Genomic DNA, 23257 nt, shown 5'->3' with positions numbered 1-23257 from the left:
CAGATTTAAAAAAAAAAAATCTTCTTGCCTCCTTATATGGCGACTAAACTTGAGAAAAGAGATTGCCTTCTGGGAAATGGCACAAGGTCTCTTACAGTATCTGAGTGCAGTGACTCAGGGCAGGGGTGCACAGAAAACGTGCTCATCCTCACTTGTTCTTCTAGTCTTTTGACCATTTCTAAGTACTGTGCAGACTTTTTTTTCTTCTTGAGACCCCGCTTCCTTCCACAATCTCTTTATTTTTCTACCTTTTTTTTTTCCTTTGAGAAATATTCTGTCATTGCCCTCTTCAGAAATACCAGAAACTAGTCATAGTGGAATCCAATATCAAGCCCATGCATCACCAGATTGCTTTGGAAGATTGAAAGAAACGTGGACGTGGTAAATTGTGTAAGGGTTTGAGGCTGTGAAATGACTAGAGTTCATGCTTAAATAGTAGATGGTCAGCAAAATAAGGCGTGAGCCAGCAAGTTCACCTCTAGTACCTCTCACTAGGTATTCCAGAAAATGAAACCCTTCTCTCTCTCCTTAATGAGTGGAACAGCTTCTCTAAGAGCCTCATGAATTACCTACTCAACAGGGGGCTGACCCTGTCCGTGAGAAAGGGAGAGGCGGTATATGACACTATTGTGTCATAGATCAGAAGAGACCTTGAGAAGTCATCAAGTTCATGACTCTAAATCCAGGAAAGAGTATATTCCATTCCGCTAGTATTTACTGAGAGTCTTGTACATACCAAGCATTTCCCAGTCACTATAGGCTTGGAAACTACTGCTAATAGTGGCAATAGTAGCAATAGTAGTAGTAATACTAGTAGTAGTTAATACTAGTAGTAGTAGTAGTAGTAGTAGTAGTAGTAGTAGTAGTAACACAGTAGCTTTTCCAAAATACCTATGTTCTAGGCACTTGGTTGTTGTTCAGTCATTTCTTTATGACCTCATTTGGGATTTTCTTGGCAAAGATACTGGAATGGTTTGTCATTGCCTTCTCCAGTTCATTTTATAGATGGGGAAACTGAAACAAACAGAGCGAAATGACTCTCAGAATCACAAAGCTGGTAAGTATCTGAGGCTATATTTGAACTCAATATGTGGTGTCTTTGTGATTCAAAGTCCAGTGTTATATCAACTGTGCCACCTGGCTGCCCCACAAGGCACTTTACAAATATCTTAATTTATACTCACAACAATCCTTAGGGTTAGATGCTATTTTTGTCTTCTGATAAGCTGAGGGAACTGAGGCAAATAGAGGTTATCCAAGATAACATTGGTTAAAAAAAAAAAAGTATGTAGGGCCAGATTTTAATTCTAACCTTCTTAAATTCTTAAATTGAAATGTATAAACATAAGGTAAATTCATTAGTGCTAAGGTCCTGGAAGGGCAACATCCTTCAAAATTCTGCCATATCATGGTCCCCTACCCAATTGCCATTCTTGACTTCACTGGCTCAAAACCTTAATTTTCCTTCAATCTACTCTCTCTATTGTGTATATACAAAGTTATTTATATTACTATTTATACGTTTGCTGACCCCTTAGAATGCTTCCAGGGTCAAACTTAATATCATTGAGCTCAAGAAAGAAATGACAAATAACTACAGCATCCTTGCCAAGAATACACCCAAATGGGAACATAAAGAATTGGACATGACTGAAACAAATGAACAAAAACAACCACATCAAGCTGTTCTACAATACCAGGCTTCTCACCATCCTACAGATTCCATTTAAGATCTGTTTTCTGAACCTAGCTCTCTGCTTCCCTCTCCTTTTTTGATCTAATGCTCTAAGACTGATAGATTAATAAACAAATCCCTTTAACAATCTGTGTTACCTTGATCAGGTCTCATGTCATACTTTGGCATTGAGTTTCCTCAACTGTAACTTGAACTGATTGGACTAGATTGTCTCCTGGCTTTGACATGCTATGGTTCCATGATTCTATGAAAGTGATTGGTTTAACTACTCAATATGGGAAAATAAATCGGGTAGTGGCACATGCTTGTGATCCTTAGTACTAAGGCTAGTGGGTCATTTGAGTTCCTGAGTTCCGAGCTCCAGTAAGTCTCAAGTCAATTGGGTCTCTGCACTTAGTGTAGCACTAATATACTGTGCCCCTGGGCATAAAGGACCACTAAGCTTCCCAGAGAGAGGTGAAACAACCCATTTCCGAAAATCACAGCAGGTTAAGATGTCCATGTTGATCAGGATGGTTCCTCTGTATTTCCTGAGAGGTCCACTTATTCATCTGAGAAATTCACTCAGCTTCCTACACCCACTATGTTCTACAAGGCAGAGGCAAAAACTGCATAGAGAGAGGAGCCTAGAATGGGTACTTTGGGAATTTTTATTCCAGAGAGGGTCCAGATTAAATACGGGATGCATGAACCAGAGATTGAAGATCTAGAGAAGACAGAAAGGTAGGTGGACAGTAAAGAGAGTGAGAGAGTGGAGTTCTTTCTGGAAAGGGGCACCAAAAAATGAAATTTTAAAAACTAATGAACTGGGGGCAGCAAAGTGGTTCAGTAAAGAAGTCCTGTGTTCAAACATGGACTCAAGCACTTCCTAGCTACGTGACCCTGGGCAAGTCACTTAAGCTCAATTGCTTAGCCATTACCACTCTTCTGTCTAGGAATTGATACTTAATAGTAGTAATAGAAGGTATGAATTTTTTAAAAACAAAAATAATAAAATGGGTTGTTTTCCTTCTTTCTGTCCCTTATGCCCAGGGCTCAGTATATTAGTGCTACACAATGCAGAGACACAATTGACTTGAGACCTACTGGAACACAGAACTCTGGAACTCAAATGATCCACTTACTATCCTTCTGCCTTACAGGAGGTAAGAGTTTTGTGTTTTATTTTTTAAACAAAAACTAATAAGCAGTTGGGGTAACTAGGTAACAAGATAGAGTTCTAAGCCTAGAGTCAGGAAGACCTGGCTTCAAAGCTGGCCTCAGATACTTCCCAGCTATGTGACCCTGGGCAAGTCATTTAATCCCAATTGCCTAGTCCTTGCTGCTCTTCTGCCTTAAAGCTGATACTAGGACAGAAGGTAAGGGTTTAGAAAAACTAATGAACAAGATGAAGGGGAGCTAATAAAGGGGAATCTAATTAACTGAGAATAAAAAACAGGGGAAGAATAAAATAACAGATAAAAGCAAGAGACAAAAAAGAACTAATGAGCAAACTTCCAAAGGTAAAAGGATAAACCAGAGGGGAGGATAAGGGGTAAGGAGAAGAGAACTAATGAGAATACAGATATCTTTTTAAAAGATTAAGCTAAAAGAACTGAAGAAACAGTACTTTGTTCATAGTGGAATAGGAGAAAAAATATTACCAAAAAATTTTTAAGACAAATAGCAGAAAATATAAATCTAACTCTTAAGTGTATGAATTAAACAAGAGAAACAATGAAAAAGAGTGACAGATTGGATAAGAAAACAAAATGCTATAATCCATCGTTTATAAGAAACACACCTTTAAAACAAAGACATGTACAAGATAAAATGATGGGGATGGAAAAAAATTTACTATGCATCAAGCTTCCTCCACCCCCTTCTTAAAAAGAAAGAGTTTTCTTATCTTGAAAGAAAAAGCATATCTTGGAAAATTATCTACACATACTTTGAGGTAATTTTTGACTTTTCAATAATTCAAGGTACACGAAATGCTTGAATTTTGGTTAATTCTCTTGAGAATTTATAAAATTGTAAGCTCTTTGAAGTGGAAGGAACTTTAACAAGGTCTAATCCAACATGTAGCTTTATAGATCTGGAGGGTATACCCATCTATTGGGTATTCCTTAGGTCGCCCTAGGACACTTAAGAAATTCCCTATACAAACTGCAAAAATTAATCATTGAATGTGATATGGCCTCCAAGAAAACTAATATAGTCTTTGGCTTCATATAGTGTCCAGGTTTAAAGAGATGATCCCATTATGTTCTGCTCTGACCCAAGCACATTATCAGATTCCTTATCTGGAATAGTATATTGGGTTGTGAGTGCCACATTTAGAAAGGGAATCTATAAGTGGAAAACATACAGCAAAGGGCAACAAAGATGGTGAAGGGCTTCAAAATCATGGCAGTTGAGGACTGGCTCAAGTCAACAAGGATTTCTTAACTATATATTCAAAAGCCATGATGCACTGGGAATTCAAAAGCAAAACCAAAAACAGTTCCTGTCCGCAGGGAACTTATCTGGGAGAGGTGGATGGAGTGTTCAGGGAGGACCAGTACCTCTGTTGTGAGGGCTTGCTCAGACCTTGTCAGGGCTGTTCATCTACCTTTGGTATTTCCCTTTAAACTACGCTCACCTGTGACTCCAAGGAGCTCTAGCATGCTCAGCAGCCACAGCCCAGTAAAATATCTCAGCAGACAGACTAAACCAGTTTGAGGGTAACCAACATGCCTCAAATGTGTCAGTGGGCTAATGCGATACCTGTCCCAAGCATGTGAAGACTTCCTCTGGTAGAATAGTATGATAAGAACAATTCATTCCAATGGCCATGAAGGCAGCTAAAGCAAGAACTATGGAGGAGCATTTCTAGTTTTGTCTGACATCAGAAATCCCAAGGCCACCCACTGGATCCCAGGCCATTCCCACTTTTTCTGGCTTTTGTCTTGTTCTTGGACTTAGATGACTGGAATTGAGAGCAAAGCTAATGATTTTTAGCAAATCTATCTCACTTAAATCCAATTTACAGGCAAGGTAAAACATTGTCCCATAATGATCTCTTTGAAACAAAACAGTCTACTTGGAGTGGAAAGAGAAAAACAAAATACACACAGATTATTAAATATATTAAGTGTAAAATACCTACAAAATAATTTTGTTTGGAGTTTAGGGGTGGTGAGAATCCCTAATAACAGGGATGATCATAGCATTTTAACTGGTCCTTGAACCAAGATAAGAATTCTAAGAGGCAGAGGTGAAGAGTTAAAACATTCCAGGCATAAGAAATGGAATATCATGTATGTTTTCTTCTCTCTTTTTAAAAATCATATTAACCAATGATTTATCAAATTCAGTTTTATTTATTAATTCAGTGGTTTTCTAACATTCAGTTTTATTAATTTCGCTTCTAATTATTAATATTTACAATTTAATATTTAATCGGGAATGTTTAATTGTTCTTTTTCTAACTTTTTCAGTTGTATGCCCAATTCATCAATCTTTCTCTGTTTTATTGATAAAAGCATTTAAAGATATAAATTTTCCTTTAATTACTGCATTTGCTATATCCCATAAGTACTGGTGTGTTGTCTCATTATTGTTTTCTTTAATAAAATTATTTATTGGAGGCAGCTGACTGGCTCAGTGGATTGAAAGCCAGACTCAGAGATGGGAGATCCTGGGTTCAAAGCTGACCTTAGACACTTCCTAGCTGTGTGACCCTGGGCAAGTCACAACCCCCATTGCCTAGCCCTTACCACTCTTCTGCCTTGGAACCAATAGGTTCCAAGACAGAAGGTAAGCATTTAAATAAATAGAATAAAATGAAATTATTGTTTCTATAATTTGTTCTTTAAGCCACTCATTCTTTAAGCTTGAGTTATGGTCTCCAATTAATTATTATTCTGTGTTTCCATGATCCCTTGTTAAACATAATATTTATTTCCTTATTATCTAGAAAGGATCCATTTAATATTTCTGCTTTTCTACATTTAACTATAAACTTTACTCTAATCTACGTACCATCTCAATTAAATTATCAAAAATTATTTTATTGAACTAGAAAAAAATAAAAAATTCATTTGGAAAAATAAAAGATCAAGAATATCAAAGGAAAGCAATAAAAACTATTAAGGAAGGAGGTCTAGATTTTGAACTATATTATAAAGCAGTATTTATCAAAGCTATTTGGTACTGGCTAAGAAATAGAAAAGTGGATCAGTAGAAAAGAATAGACATACAGCAAACAGTTGTAAAAGATTATAGTAACCTTGTATTTGACAGAGGTAAAGATCCAAATTTTTTGAATATAAATTCAGTATTTGGTACAAATTGTTGGGGAAAATGGAAAGTAGTTTAGCAGAAACTATAGATAGAACAATATCTTACACCATTAACTGAGATAAGATCAAAATGGATATGTGACCTAGATATAAAGGGTGATATTATAAGCATATTAAAAGAATAGGGAACATTTTACCTACCAGATTTCCAGACAGGAGAACAACTTATGAATAAACAAGAAATAAAAAACATTGTGAAATACAATATAATACAAATAAATTTGAACACATTAGATTGAAAAGGTATTGTCCAAATAAAACTAATGTAGATAAGAATAGAAAGAAAGCAGTGTTAGGGGGAAAATTTATAGACATTTTCTGAGATAGAGGTCTTATATTTATAATATGTAAGAATATGAACAATTCACCAATTAATAAACAATAAAAATGAACAGGCAGTTCTTTGGATGAAGAAATCAGTTATAACATAACTATGTGAAAAATTCTCTAAATCATTATTAATTAGAGATATGCACATTGAAACAACTCTGAGATATTATCTCACACCTAAAAGATTGGCTAAAATGATAAAAGGGCAAAATGACAGATGTTGGAGGGAATGTTGACAAATGGGGACAATAATACATTGTTGATGGAACCGTGAACTGATCTAATCATTTTGGAGAGCAATCTGGAGTTGTGCTCAAAGAGTTACAAAGCTAGGTACACCTTGTAACCTAGCAATACCACTTTTAGGTTTACTTCCAAAGGTGATCAAGTTAAAAGGGAAAAAAAAACCTATGTATTCTAAAACATTTATAGCAGCTCTTTTAGTGGTGAAAAAGAACTGGAAACTGAAGGGACATTCATCAGCTGGGGAATGGAATGTATGATTGTAATGGAATACTTTTATGTCATAAGAAATGACAAACAAGATAATCACAAAAAAGCTGGAAAGACTTTTATGATGCAAAGAGAAGTGAGCAGAACCAGAAGAATGTTGTATACAGTATCAAAAACATTATATGATGATTGTCTGTAAATGATTTAACTATCATCAACAAGGCAAGGAGGCAGAACAACTTCAAGTGATTCATGACCAAAAAAAAAAAAAAAAAAAAAGGATATCCACCACCACAGAAGGAGGAAAGAGAGTGAAGGCACAGATTGAGGCATGCCATTCCTCATTTTGTTTCCTTTATGAGAAGGTGAGAAGGTGTAGGTGATATGTGTCTTGTTTTGCAGCATTGTGAGCAGGGACATATGTGTTGTATGATGGTATATATACAACTTTTGTCATATTGCCTTCTTTCTTAGAGGGAAAGAAGGGGAAGGGTATGGATTGCAGAATGTCAGAAAGCCAACATTGGGGTACTATAGGCATTTTATCTAAAAAAGATAAAAATTTAAAATTTAAAAAAGAGAAAGAGTGAGGAGCCAAGGGTGACACCGAGATTACAAACCTGGATACTTGGGAGAACCGGTGGTACCTTTACAGTAATTGGGTATTTAAGAAGAGGGGATGTTTAGGGGGGAAAGATATTGAGTTCATTTTTGGACATGTAAGGTTTGAAACATCTAAGAGACATCTAATTTGAGATGTGCAATAGGCAGCTGGAGATGCAAGCCTATTTCAGTCAGTTTTCAGTGGATCTTGGGTACCTGACATTCATCAGATAAATTTGCTGCAAAGATTATTTTTCTAGTTAACTATTTTGACATCCAATTCTGACTATATATCATTTTGTTTGCGTAAAAATTATAATCAAAATTTCTCATTTGACATTTTATTAACATTTCTATCCCTTATTTCATGAAGAATCATCCATAGTTGTGAAAAGTATCTCCTTCCTTCCCTTCTCTTCTAATTTGTTTATAATATGACCTTTATACTTAAGTCAATGATTCATTTGGAGTTTATTGTAACATATGGTGTATGGTATTAGTCTAAACGTAATTTTTGCCATACTCTTTCCAGTTTTGTCAAATGTTAAGTCCTCACCCATTATTTAAAGTTATTGAGTATATGGAACACTGTTTACAATTTCTTCTGAGACTTGTTCATCTAATCCATTCCACTGATTAACTTTTCTAATTTTTAACCAGTATTAAATAATTTTGATGATTATTACTTTATAATATAGTTTGAAAGGTGATTCTGCTAGATTCCCTTCTTTCTCACTTTTTTCAATTTTTTTCTTGAAATTCTTGACCTTTTTATCCAGATGAATTTTATTCTTTTTTCATCAATCTTTAAAGTAACCCTTTGGTAGCTTGTCTGGAATGGCACTGAATCTATAAATTAACATGGGTTGTATCATTATTTTTATTGTATTAGCATGGCCTGAGCATAAATAACAATATTTATCCAATTAGTTAAATGTCATTATTTCTGAGATTGTTTTGTAAATGATTTTAATTCCTCTATGTGTATTTTTAGATGGACTCCCAGGTTTATTTTTTTATAAATTATCTAATTATTTTAATGGAATTCCTTTTTCTGTGTCTCCCTGCTGAGTTTTGTTAGTAACATGAAAAAAGTTCAATCCTTTTTGTGGCTTTATATGATATCCTGCTTCTTTACGAAAATTAATTGTTTTATTTACTTTTTGGTTAAATGTCTAGAGTTTTCTAAATAAACTATCCCACAATAGCAATAATTTCAGGGGCAGCTAGATGGCTCTGTAGATAGGCAGGTCTGGAGACAGAAAGTCTTGGGTTTAAATCTGACCTCAGACACTTCCTCGCTGTGTGACTTTGGGCAAATCTTTTAATTCCTCATTGCCTAGCCCTTGCCACTTTTCTGTATTGGTTCTAAGATACAAGGTAAGGGTTTTTTTTTTGTTTTGTTTTGTTTTGTTTTGTTTTGTTTTGTTTTGTTTTAAGAAGCAGTAATTTCATCTCCTATTCCTATACTTATTGCTTTTATATCTTTTCCTTGTCTTACTACTATAAAATCTATTAAATTATTTCAAATAATAGTATTGAAAATTAGTAGTCTTGATTTACCCCATGTCTTATTGGAATGACCTTTTGTGTTTCTTTATTAAATATAATGCTATCTCTTCATTTTTAGATAGATGCTTTTCATCATATGAATAAAAGACCCATTTATTTGCAGGCTTTTTATGTATTTAATAAAAGGAGCATTGTATTTTAACAAAAGCTTTTTCTGTATCTATTGATGTATTTATTTGATTTTTATTGTTTGGGTTATTTGTTTTGTTTTATTGTTAATACTTTGCAAACCAATTTTGAATCCTTTATGTAAATCCAGTTTGATTATAGTCTTTACGAGGAAACCATTGTGGACAGTAACAGCAATGTTGTAATAATGATCAACTTTGAAAGACTTGGCAATACTGATCAAAACAATGATCTAACCCAGTTCCAAAGAAATCATGATGAAAAAAAAATGCTATCCACCCCCATTGAGAGAAGTGATGAACTCTGAGTGCAAATTGAAGTATAACTTCCTTGCATTCTTTATTTTTTTCTTGCTTTTTTTGTGATACAGCTAACATGGAAATTTTTTGCATGATTTCATATGTGTAACTGAAATAATTTTGCTTGCCTTCTTAGTGGGAGGTAAGAGGTGGGAGGGAGGGATCAAATTTAAAATTCAAAATTTTTAAAGAAAAAAACTGCTAAAAATAAATAATAAAATATTTTAAATAATGTATAGTATTTTTATATGTTATTTTGGTCTATAGGTTTCTTCCTCTCTTCTACTCTTGCCTAGCTTTAGATATCAGGACAATATTTGTTTCACAAAAGGCATTTGGTAGAGTATTTTATTTTTAGGAATAATTTATGTGACATTAAAGTTCATTTTTCTTTGAATGCTTGACTAAATCCATTTGAAAATCTATCTCATTTTGTATGGTTTTTTTTAATCTGGAATTTAATTTGTATTTTTTCAATTTTCTCTCAAGATTGGGTTATTTAAATCAACTATTTTTTTTTTTGGTTTTTAAACCCTTAACTTCTGTGTATTAGCTCATAGGTGGAAGAGTGGTAAGGGTAGGCAATGGGGGTCAAGTGACTTGCCCAGGGTCACACAGCTGGGAAGTGTCTGAGACTGGATTTGAACCTAGGACCTCCTGTCTCTAGGCCTGGCTCTCAATCCACTGAGCTACCCAGCTGCCCCCTAAATCGACTATTTTTTATTTTACTAACCTGGGTATTTTATATGTTTGTAAATATTCAATTCATCCCATTTGTTCCATCAATTTTATTGAAGGCATGTAATTCTGTAAATTTTCCATCACCATTTTGGAACATGATCATTTAGCTTTCCTCTCTTATTTTGGATTACTAAGACTTTTTCTATTTTATTAGTTTTCCTTTAAAAGTTGATGGTTTTATTTATCAATTCAACAGGATTTTACTTTCAATTTTTTTATTCCTTCTTTGATTTCTTAGGATTTCTATTTTTCTGTTTAGTTGAGGTTTTTATCTGATGCTTTTCAAGGTTTCTTTTTAGTTCTATTCCTAATTCATTGATCTTTTATTTTTCTCTTTCATTTCTGGAAGTGTTTAGAGATATATTTTCCCCCAATGGACTGTTTTAGCTACATACCAAAATTTGGGGTATGATGTTTATTGGTACTATTTCTTTGATAAAACTACCTATTATTTCTATGATTTATGCTTTTACCCACAAAACTCTGCAGGCACAAAAGACTTGTGTACCTTTCAAAGAACTTCCTCACTCCTTTTGGCTTTTATATTCCTAACTAGGAAATAAAAGGAAATCTCCAAAATTATTCATAATCCTAAAGATGAGGAGTTCGGTCACTGTCTAGTTCTTACCTTTGCCCATTGCTTTCTGTTAGTCACAGAGGAAAAGATGAGCATTTGTGTGTGTGTGTGTGTGTGTGTGTGTGTGTGTGTGTGTGTGTGTGTGTGTGTGTGTGTGACACCTCTCCCAGTTCTTTTGCAGAGGTCAGGACATCAGGTATGAAGCTTTAAAGATGAGAGCAGATTTATTCAAAGTGTTTTGTTTTCACTATTTTTCTCTTTTTTTCTTTCTTTTTAAAAAAATATTTTGTAATAAAGAATGGCTCTCTGAGAAAGGAAGGGATACAAGAGGAACTCTGGCCAATGTGAAAACAAAAGATATCAATGAAAAACTACTGTCTAGGCATCTCTTTCTCTTTGAATATTAAAGTTAATTGTTTGAATTCATATTTAAAACATTCCATTCATCCATATCTTATTAGATTCATCCACATACTCTAGTCTTTTAAGATCTTTTTTTCATTCTGACTCTCGTCCACTTGGTTAATTATTCCTCTTCAGTTATATGTCCTTTCTATGCCTTTATCCAAGTTATGGATCAAAATGGCAAATTGTGAAGTTTCAAGCACAGTTCCCTGGCACAGTACACTGGAGACCTTATGCCATATTGAGATTGAACATTTAACAAATTTAACATTTAACAAATCTCTGCTCTTTGAGTAGATCCATTCAATCAGTTCTGACCCCATCTTATTGTATGAGTGTCTAATCTATATTTCTCCATCTTCTCCATGAAAATAGCATGTCAAAAGTTCTGTAAAAATCAAGGTAAATTATAGTCTCAGTATCCCCCTCATCTAGTAGTTAGTAATTCTGACAGAAAAAGAAATGAGATTAGCCTGGCCTCACCCAACCTATCCAAACTGTTATAAGTCTTGTGTTACTAACTCACCCAACATTTTTTACATATTTCCTCCTTTTCTTTTCTGACTCTGGTACCAATCTGGTTGAGGTCCCCATCATCTCATGCCTAGACTATACCTAACACATAATAGGTGCTTAATAACTGTTGCAGTAACCTACTGAATAGTCCCTCAAGTTTCTCCTTACTCCAGTCTATCCTCTACTTAGCTGTCAAATCTTCCTAAAGCACAAGCCTTGGCTATCTCATCTCCAAACCATTGTGGCTCCCCATTAACTTCAAGATCAAATATGAAATCCCTTGGCTTTTACATATTTTTATAAACTGATGCCTCCTCACCTTTCCAGTCTTCTTATACTTTAATTTCTTCTTTGTACTCAGTGTCCAATGACCCTGGTCTCCTTGCTGGTCTTCCTATAAGACACTCCATCTACCAACTGTTTTCAATGACCATTTCCAATACCTGGAATTATCTCCCTCCTTATCTCCACTTTCTGCCTTCTTTTAAGACCCAGTTCAAATTCCATCTTCTTCAAGAAGCTTTTCCCAAATCCTCTTTAAAAGAAAAAAAAAACTTTTACTTTTCATCTTAGAATCAATAAGTTTATTAATTTCAAGGCAGAAGAGCAGTAAAGGCAAGACAATTGGGATTAAATGACTTTCCCTGGGTCACACAGTTAGTGTGCTTTGAACCCAGGACCTCCTATCTCTAGATCTGGCTCTCAAACCATTGAGCCATGTAGCTGCCCACAAAGACTATCTTTTGGTCTTTGCAAGAAGTCTTTCTCTCTCTTCAACACCAGACCTTCTGAAATTATACATAGATATATACATATATGTAGCAATGTATGTATGTGTATGTGTCTATTTGGAGGCATCAAGGTGGTTCAGTAGATAGAGTCCTGGAGCTTCTTTTTAATACCTTTTAAAGATAGCATTTCAGAAGAAGCCAATCAAAGGTCTGGTCTTCACCATACAATAAGCATACAAGAAATAGTTACAGAATCCTGACATGTTCCAAAGTCCTCCTGGAGAATTGCATCCAATGGAGCCCATTGAACATAAGGACTGGGCTCTCACTGACTCTCTGGGTCTCAGTTTGTCAATCAATAAAATGAAAAGTCAGTCAACAAGCATGAATTGTTTACATATTCTAGGCACTGGGTAACACACAAAGAGCTAAAAAAAATAGTTCCTGCCCTCGGAAAAGAGTCAAAGATTACGATGGCACAAAAACCAAGAGAGACATTGGTGATTAACATTGTCAAATGCTTCAGAGAGGTCAAGAATGGTAAGAACTGAGAAAGGGTCATTGGGCTTGGCAATTAAGAGATCACTGTGGTGGAGGCAGCTGGGTAGCACAGTAGATAGAGTGTCAGGTCTAGAGTTAAGAGGACCTGGATTCAAATTTGACCTCAGATACTTCCTAACTATGTAACCTTGGACAAGTCACTTATCTCCAATTATAAAGCTTTTGCCTCTCTTCTGTCTTTGAATGAATAAGACAGAAGTCAAGGGTTTAAAAAAGAGAGAAAGAAAATCATTGACAACTTTGGGGAGAGCAGCTTTAGCTGAATAATAAGATTGAAGATTGAAGAGAGAAAAAAAGAAAAAAAAAAACAAGAGAAATGGAAGTGCTCAATACTGAACTTCAAGGAATTTAACCTCAAAAGGGGAAGGAAGAGAGGTAAAGGATTGAATTAGATGACCTTGAAGGCATCTTCTAGCTCCAATTCAACTCAATTCAGCAAATTCTTACTAAGCATTTACCATGCAGAGAGGACTGTGTACCTTAGACATTGAGAAAATGTGACAATAATCTACGTTTCTGTGAAAAGATTAAATCCAAGGCCTGCACTTTCTAGGGGAGGACTGCTTTCCTGTTCATAAATGCAATGAAGCACTTTGGCCAATAGATGGTGCAAAGTGGCTGTTAAATAATTTACTAAACACTACAGTAACTTCCTACAATTATAGAATAAAAGGACAGAAGGAACATTGGTAGGATTTTAGATCTAGAACCAGAAGAGGCCTCTGAAACCATCTAGTCCAACATCCCTACACATGAGGAAACCAAGGTCTATGGATGTTAAGTGACTTGCCTAGAGTCACACTTAAAAAAATGCAGAGCTGAAATTTGAAGCTCAGTCCTTTCTACTATGCCCTGAATCCTAATTTATCCAATATTCCCACCTTTGGAATAGACTTTGCTAAAGACAGATGAGATGGCAGATGAGGTCTAAAGAAATCAGAAAACTGGGTTCCCCAACTTTCTCTGAAAACCCATTCTAAAATTATGCAGCACCTGCTGCCTACCAGACTGCTCCAAATAACAATAACTCCCCAAAATTATCTAAGCTATTTCTCTAATTCCATCTTCAGTGGGTAACATCAGATCTCCATAAGGGATGTCTTGGACCTCTTCACATATTAAAGATATTCAATTTAAAAAGAACATTTTAAAAGATATTCTATTCAATCATCTCTCTTTTTTTCTGCTGTTGCTATTTAGAATTATCTTTTTTCCTTTATCATCTATTATAATCTCTTTTTTTTAAACCCTTATCTTCTGTCTTAAAATCCATTCTTGGTATAGGTTCCAAGGCAGAAGGGTGGTAAGGGCTGGACAAGTAACTTGCCCAGGGTCATACAGCTAGGAAGTGTCTACAGCCAGATTTGAGCCTACAATCTCTCGTCTCCAGGCTTGGTTCTCTATCCACTGAGCCACCTAGATGGCAGATATGCTTATAGTCCAAAGGACCCGGGTTATTTTATGAAGTTGCCTCTTTTTTCTTGGTTATGCTTCCCCCAAGATAAAACCTGAAGATATCCCTTCAGGGTAGGCTGGCACCGGTGGTCTGACTTGCAAGCAAAAGGCTTTGTTAAAAAATGAAAAAAGTAAGCATCACAGATTTTACAACAGGTGAATTACGACAACTTAAGTTTAACAATTCCTCACATCCAACCCTTCCTCTCCCAAAGTATTCCTTAGTGCACTTCTGAACCCTGGATGAAGAATTCTTATCATTGATGAAGATTTCTTCTTATATTTCCCACTACCTTTGAAATAGACTTCTCTCGAAAAGCCTGCTGTAACACCCTCTCCTGGTTCAGCTTGCTCACTGCACTCTGAAGTAGCTTGAATGTCCATCCTAGCCTCTGCTGGTATCTTTTCCTATCTAGAATCCTCTCTCAGCCATTCAAGGCATTCATAGTTCCCCTTGACTGGATACCAGGAGTTAGGAAAAGCCAGGAGCTGGCAATAGGGTAAACAAACTTGGGGAAGAGAGGATAGGATACAACTGGATACAACCAGTCCAAAGGTCACTTGGGTCCCAGTAGACCCTTGGGCCATCTCTAGACCAAATAAAGGTGCTGATCTCCATTCATATAGACCAGTGATTCCCAAAGTAGACACTACCACCCCCTAGTGGGTGCTGCAGCAATCCAGAGTAGTGGTGATGGCCACAGGTCCATTTATCTTTCCTATTAATTGCTATTAAAATTTTTTAAAAAAATTAATTTCCAGGGGGCTAAGTACTATTTTTTCTGGAAAGGGGATGGTAGGCCAAAAAAGTTTGGGAACCATTGATATAGACTCTATCCTATTTCTAGCTCCCCTTACCTCTTATCTGATTATTGTAACAACTTCCTAATTGGTCTCCTTGTCTTCAGTCTCACCCTTCCTTCTCTCTCAACTAGCTTCCACTTTGATACTCCCACACTATGTGGTTGGACCATATCATTCCCCTTCTTCTAGGATTAAACATAAACTCCTCTATTTGGCATTTAAAACCATTTACAATCTGGCTCTAGCCTGCCTTTTCAGACTTATTCCATATCACCATCCTTCATCAAATTGCATTTCAATCCAATTAGCTATTTGCTGTTGCCCACCACATTCCATCTCCAAACTGGCTTTGCACAGACTGTCCCCCTTTCCTGGAATAGAATCCCTTGTAGTCTTCATCTTAAGAAATATCTCGATTCTTTTAAGGCTCAGTAACTGACACCTCCAACATGGGCTTTATATATGTTTATGTTTCTTTGATTGTGTTCATCCTTTCAGGCCACTAAAAATATAGATGATGAGGACACTGATAGAAATTTTCTCCATGGGAAGACCTCCACTAAAGTCATAGATATTTTTACTTCTAGAAATGTTCGTCAATTTTTTTTCAGCCATAGATTTATCTTTATTTTTTTTTTACAAATTGAATAATTTTTTTATTTTTTAGAAAAAATTTCCCTGGTTACATAAGTCATGTTACCCTTCACCCCCTTCACCTCCCCTTCCCCCGACTACCGCCCTCCCCTGCTGTAGCTAATTCGAATTTCCACTGGTGTGGTCAGTCAAGACTTATTTACACATTATTGATAGTTACATGGGTGTGGTCTTTTCAGGTCTACATCCCCAATCATGTTCTCATCAACCCAAGTGTCCATGCAGTTGTTTTTTTTCTGTGTTTCTACTCCTGCAGTTCTTCCTCTGAATGTGGATAGTGTTCCTTTCCATAAATCCCTCTGAATTGTCTTGGGTCATTGCATTGCTGCTAGTAACAGATGTCTGTTACATTCGATTTTACAATAATATATCAGTCTCTGTGTACAATGTTCTTCTGGCTCTGCTTCTTTCACTCTGCATCAATTCCTGGAGGTCTCTCCAGTTCACATGGAATTCCTCCAGTTTATTATTCCTTTGAGCACAATAGTATTCCATCACCAGCATATACCACAATTTGTAAAGCCATTCCCCAATTGAAGGGCATGTCTTCATTTTCCAGTTTTTTTTGCCACCACAAAAAGCACAGCTATAAATATTTTTGTGCAAGTCTGTTTATCTATGATCTCTTTGGGGTACAAACCCAGCAATGGTATGGCTGGATCAAAGGGCAGGCATTCTTTTAGAGCTCTTTGGTCATAGTTCCAAATTGCCCTCCAGAATGGTTGGATCAGTTCACAACTCCACCAGCAATGCATTAAAGTCCCAATTTTGCCACATCCCCTCCAACATTCATTACTTTCCCCTGCTATCATGATTTATCTTTATTTTTAATGAGTGGGTTTTCATATTGAAGCTCATATTTCCCCCACATTTTAGTGTTATTTTAATGAATTATATATTGTAGATCAGATCCCATTATAACTAAAAATTCACCAATGAAAATATCTCCATTTCCCATGGTTCAGCAAATAGTCCAAAGTAATGGGACTACGCATCTTCTAGCACTTAATTTCTTTTTTTTATTAATAGAATTTATTTACAAGTATTTCAACCCCTTTCTCCCCTCCCCACATCACAGAAGCCTTCTCTGATTTTTCATAGCATTCTTCTCTCTTGGTTCTCCTTCTACCTATCTTCTCAACTTTCTATACTGGATTATCATCCATATTCCATATCTTAACCAGAGGTCTTGATTCTCATTAGCTATCACTTCTCTAATGCTTTTGTCATGGCATGAAAATGGCCTTTGTTTCTGGAAGGTAATGCCAATGTTAGTCTATATCCGTGGTTCCCAAACTTTTTTGGCCTACCGCCCCCTTTCCATAAAAAATATTACTTAGCACCCTGGAAATTATTTTTTTTAATTTAAAAGCAATTAATAGGAAAGATAAATGTACCTGTGGCCATCACCACTACCCTGGATCGCTGCAGCACCCACCAGGGGGTGGTAGCACCACTTTGAGAATCACTGGTCTAGATGATCCAACCATAAAAAGACTTTGAGTAAGGTCCAATGATGTCCCACATATCTGATTTCCAGATGATCAGCATGGCTTAGAGGAGAGACTCATTACCAAAAGAATGGTCCCCAGATTATTATTATTTGGTCCAAAACAAGGTAGAAGAAAAGAGAGGAGAAGAAAAGAGAGGGGTAGGAATGCAAAGGAGAGAAGTGGGTGGAGGTAAAGAAAGGGGAATAAAGAGGGAAAGAAGAGAGGAGAAGGGAAGAAAAGGAAGGTGCAGAAAAGATCATGAGGCAATATGGTAAAATCAAAAGAATATTGAAATTAGAAGGCCTGGATGCCCATTCTGTTCTTACTGTTTCCCTAACTTTAGGCAACTTACTTAGTCACTCTAAGATTTCCTTATCTTTACAATGGAAACATTAGACAAAATATTTGCCAAAGCTCTTTACACTTCTGGGTCCTGTATTTTCTTTTTCCCTTTCATCTCTGTCATAGGCTTCTATTCCAGTAAACATACAGGTCCATTCAAATAGACCTGATTCTTTTTTCTTCCAAGAGGAAAAAAAAAACTTTTTTTTAAATTGTATTCCCTTAAGAATGTTAGAATAGTTCGTGAGGTGCTTTTTTTCTTTGTAACATGAATATGCCAACAGGACCTTGAATTATTTATGTACAGAAGAATGTTCTTTGAAAAAACCTAACCCCCTCCCAAATTGCTGTAGTTTAAAATAAACCTACCCTTTGCACAGCAACCAGCAATCTCGAAGCCCTGGAGAATTTGATACATCGTGATATGTAGAGAGAATTTTGAAATTATTATGAGTTCTGGATTCATAATGAGGGCAATGCAGATTCTATAGAAAGGAAGTAAAGGGCAATTAAAATTCAGTGTTAGTTCAGAAATGATTGCTCGCTCAACTGAAAGTCTTAGCAGAATTTTAGGAAACATAGTACTTTGGGTGAAGCAATGGGAGAAACAATTGCATTTCTCCTGGTGAAATCACAAGTTCAGCTGCCTTGGAATGAAAAGAACACCTGGCATAGAGTCAGAACACTTAGGTCCCAACTGCCCATCCCTCCTGGGCTAACTGTGTTACCTCAGATTAAAGTTACTCAATCTTTGTTTCGTCATCTCTAAAACTGGAACAATAATGCCTTTCACACCTGCCTCACAGGTTTGGTGTATCAAACAAGATATTATCTAGGAAAGTGCTTTGTGATACAAATAACAGTTAGCTAACTTTCATAAAGCTGTTTTGGGGTTTGCAAAACACCTTGCACATTTGATGCTCAAAACAACTCTATTGAAGAGTTACCCAACTAATATCTGAGACAATATGTAAGCTGATATTATCATTATTGCGTTGTTATTATTATTGTTATTACCATTGTATCAGGAGCACAGGAACCCTTCAGGAGGCCTCTCATTTTTCTAGCTTGCTGCTCTCAAGCCTTTCTGAGAACAGGGTTACTATCAATTCCCCTTATAAACATATTGGCTCACAAGTTTTAAAACAGGAACCGTTTTATTTTCAAGTTAGTAGATATCGATTAGACTTGTATCTGAGCCTCTAGAAAATAATGATATCTCCCAAGCTAGATGGTGCAAGAGACAGAGTACAGAAAAGGCTGAGTTCAAATCCTCAGGCACTTATTAGTTAGATGACCCTGGAAAAGTCATTTAATGTTTCTCTGTCTTCATTTCCTCAAAAATAAAATAATAGCACTTCCCTCACAGGGTTGTTGTGAAGATTAAATGAAACAATATTGGTAAACTGCATAGCACAGTGCCTGATATGTATTAGGCACTTAATAAGTGATTATTCCCTCCTTCCCTCCTCCCTCCCTCCCACTCTCCTCCAGCCACCTCAAAAGTGTCCATGATTCACAATCCTGTCTCGAGTGGACCTCTAGTCCCCCACCTCAGAATTTCCCATCTGTACCATATTGTTTACTTCTTGCATCTTTCCTCTGCTTCCAGCAGGACCTGCCAGTTACTATTCCATGACATCATCGTGATCCACTATCTACAGTCTCTTGAAGTTTTCCTCCATCCTCATCCCCATCAAGGGGTCAAAATTATCACTGTCGCAGTTCTCTAGCATCTCTGATTCTGTAGCTCAACTTTTCTGTTCTTTACATTCCTCAGCAGGCAATGCTCAGTACTCATCTAGCCAATTATGCTTGCCATCTTTCCATGTTTCAAATCTCTCCAATAGATGGTGCTCATCCCCTTTCCCAGGGAACCAGCTTACTAACCTGACCCATACATACCACTCCTAAAACATACTGTTTATAACATAAAAATTATACCTCCATTAGCATTTTTTCTAGCTTTCTTGTGTATGCAAACCTTAAAATCTCTTAAATTTACATGATAGACATGTGAAAATACAGGAGATTTCTCTAATATCTTAAACTTCCAAATATGTTGCTATCTCCAGCTCCTATATAGGATCAAAAAACCAGAGATTTAGAGTTGAGGACATCTAAGTCAACACTCTCATTTTACAAATGAGGAAACTGAGGCCCAGAGAATTTAAGTGACTTGCCCAAGGTCACACGTGTAGAAGATAGCAGAGCAGAGCTTCAAGTCAAAGCCTCCTGACTCCAAATATAGCATACTTTCCATGGCAGAATTACTACCTCCTATTTGCTTCCTTTCTCCAATTAGCATACATGCAGCCCATCTCACAACCATAACAGTTCTTCTCACTGAATCCTGCAATTCAGAGAAATAGCCCTGTCTTCTTTCACTTGTCCTTCCACCTCCTATCTTCTCTGAGGAAGATTGTCAGTTTATACAAATTATCTAAGGGGGAAAAAATGCTAAATGAGGACAGTAGAAAGAGATTGCTCCAATCAATGGCCTTTTGAAATGAGAGGAAGATATTTAAAATCCCTGCTAAATTAATAGTGATGACAACACTAATAGAAATAACAAAAAAATAAATAAATGCATAGGACTTGAACCCAACAAAAAACAACTTGTCTATTCAGAGATTATTGAACAAGCTGCCAAAAATGATACATTTCCATTGCCTTCAATGATTATCCTGAACTTCTTGACTCAAATTCATATTTATGGCTCAAACGTAAGAGTGTGCATGTGTGTGTTTTCCATGTAAGTTATGTGTATCCACATGTGTTTCTCTAGATGTGGCTCAAAGGGAAGTATGAATCTTTAGTCTCAACCCACCTTTCTCTAAAAGAGACTGATTCCAGCTAAGAAAGGAAGCAGGAGATTGGTGCCATTAATGGGCCACCAGTTTGTTCTCCTCAGAGAGAAAAAGTACTTGTCTAGAATTATATCTATCTGCCCTCCCAAAATATAGTTAGGTCTAGGGGAAATAATTTTAAAGTACTCCTTTATCCCAATCCCTTCAGTAGAAAGGAGTATCCCAAGCTTTATAGTCAAGGCTCCCTTCCTGCCTAATGTCAGATCTACATAAATCATGAAGAGAGCAATATAGCAAATAAAATCATTTATTCAAACTGATTTCAAACAGAAATCTGGGAATGTATACAAAAGAGAATATACCAGACAAAACAAAGAGCAAAAGAACTGTCCCAGTGGAGAGTAGGATATCTCAATTTTAATCCCAGATCTCACCCCAAGGAGACATTCCAGAAAGTCTATTGCGACATAGAGATATGATTGAGGTGCTGGCATCTCAGATTCTTCCTTGAGATTTTCTCCTCCTACAGGGTCCTTTCCTAATGAGAATAAGGAATTGAATAAGTTATCTCAAGAAGCTGTAAACTTTAGAAGACCAAGATCTCTCTTCTCCCCAGCTGTCCCCTTTCTTACTCCTAACATAGGCACCAGGGTGTGGAGTAATCACACTCCATCGATGAGAGTATTATTCATATAGACTCTGGGCCATGAGTATAGTTAAAATGCTGAAGTAGCTGATGTCCCCATGGAACACTGTTCTCTATATAAAACATGCTACAACACAAAAGTGTCAAGAACAATTGATATTAAACAAAGCATCATTCAGAGAAACCACTTATTATTCTGCCTACTTTGAAACCTATTATCTTCTTTCCCTAACAAGTTTGAGCATGGCTTCCAAGTTGAAGAGGTAATCATACAAAAGCATCTTATTGATCATTTGAGATTAATGGATATTATGTTTAACTACCTGTTAACATTTAACATTTGACAAATACCTTCCTTGACTTAGTTTCCTTCTCTGTTAAAAAAAAAAAAAAAGATGAAGCTGAACTAGATTATGAGTTTTCTTATAAACCTCATTGTTGTGAGTTAGTAGTTTTCAGTCACGTCTGATTTTTTGTGACCCTGTTTGGGATTTTCTTGGCAAAGATACTGCAATGGTTTGCCATTTCCTTCTCCATCTCATTTTACAAATGAAGAAACTGAGGCAAAGTGACCTCCCCAGAGTCACATAGCCAGTAAATATCTGAAGCTACCAGATCTGAGCTCATGAAATCTTCCTGACTCCAGGCCCTTTTACTCTAACCACTGTGTCACCTAAATGCTCCTTATAATCCTAGACCTAGGATGGGATATGATCATAACCCCTAGAGCCAATAGATATTTTGGGAGAGGGGCCTGAAAGCATTTGAAGTCTGCCCCCAACAAAAATAAAAAAAAAAAACCTCAAAGAATCATTACAAAAAATTAGACTTGAAGGATCAGAACAGCTAGGTGGTACAGTGAACTTGGAGACAGAAAGACCCGAGTTCACATTTTACCTCAGGTGCTCCCTAGATATGCCACCATAGAAAAATCACTCAAACTCTGAGGGGCTTAGTTTCCTCCTCTGTAAAGTGAAGGGGTTCAACATGATGACCTCCAAGATCCTTTCCAGCTCCAAAATCTATGATCCTATTACTGATGGGGCTGTCCAGTTTCCATCCTAGAAAGAATTAAAACTTGGAAAGGATGATTTACCATAAGTCACAGAGGAAGCCTAGTTCAACTTTCAGTTTATAGGGGAAAAAAAATAGTCAGAGATTCTTGTCAGAGCTAACTGGAACCCAGGCCTTCTGGCTTCAAGACCAAGACCAAGTTTAAGACAAGCTGATTACCTTTGGCTTTTCTAGGCTAAAAACACATTTCCTAGGCACACCCTGGCCCTAAGGACACAGAGGAGGCACCTCTATAGCCTACAGCAAGATAGATTCCAGGGCTAGTTCGGTCTTAGCCTAGTGCAAGGTGGAAAGGAGTGAGTAAGTGAATCTCTTACCTCCAAATCCATCCCACCATATTCCTATCCCAACCCAGTCCTCCATCCTATTAGCCCTGCCCTGAGGCCCTGAGCTGCCTAGAGAAAGAGCCTCTTCTCTTAGCATTACATTCCCTTAGGCTTGGCGGGAGCTCTAGGTCTCAGTCCTGGGGGAAGGGTGATAAATCAGCCAGATGGACTGCAGCTGAGCTGCCCAGCAGTCCCCACTCCATCCCCCACTGGAGCTCTTCCCATGCAACTCTCAAAATCTTGTCATTCACTCCAGCTTCCCAGCTCCTCCCAGCCATAAGGCTTGTCTCACAGCCTGCCTTCTTCCGCAGAGGAGCCCAAAGTGTAGTCTGTCGGTGCCCTCTAAATTTCCTGCCCTAGGGCAAAGCCCTGGCGGTTCCACCCCTCTCTAAATGCAGCCTTCAGACCTTATTAGCTCATTTCTCCTTTGATGCTTACTAACTCACAGTCATTCCTCAGTTCTGGTTGCTTGTATTCATTCATTCTTTTGTTCCTTTGTTCTCTTGTTCCTTTTGTCAACTCCCTGGGGTGGGGAAGGGGGAGGATGTGGAGGGCACTAACTTACAGCTGTGATTAAAGGCAATTAATAGGGCCTGAGGAAAAAAGCTAAGAGAAGAAGAAGAATACTCTCCTCAACCATAGCAGAGTTCCCAAATCCCTAAGGGGAGTAAGATAGGAAAGGAGTTTCTGAGGCAGTGAACCCAGGAAGTCACCC

The 23257-nt window shown here is 36.9% G+C and overlaps 1 protein-coding gene across 1 annotated transcript in view; it reads right to left on the bottom strand.

Moving 5' to 3' along the window:
* CTLA4 (cytotoxic T-lymphocyte associated protein 4) overlaps positions 1 to 19281 on the bottom strand; it is an 82854-nt gene extending 63573 nt beyond the window's left edge. Inside the window, exons 1-2 of the mRNA XM_044667486.1 lie at positions 19273 to 19281; positions 18056 to 18171 (exon numbers count right to left, since the gene is read on the bottom strand). Coding sequence (XP_044523421.1) covers positions 18056 to 18171; positions 19273 to 19281 — 125 coding nt within the window. The remainder of the gene's footprint in view (positions 1 to 18055; positions 18172 to 19272) is intronic.
* Positions 19282 to 23257: the final 3976 nt, after the last annotated feature.

This window comes from Gracilinanus agilis, chromosome 3 (genome assembly GCF_016433145.1).
Source record: "Gracilinanus agilis isolate LMUSP501 chromosome 3, AgileGrace, whole genome shotgun sequence".
In the NCBI taxonomy this organism is placed as follows: Eukaryota; Metazoa; Chordata; class Mammalia; order Didelphimorphia; family Didelphidae; genus Gracilinanus; species Gracilinanus agilis.
This window is presented reverse-complemented; position numbering and strand designations above follow the sequence as displayed.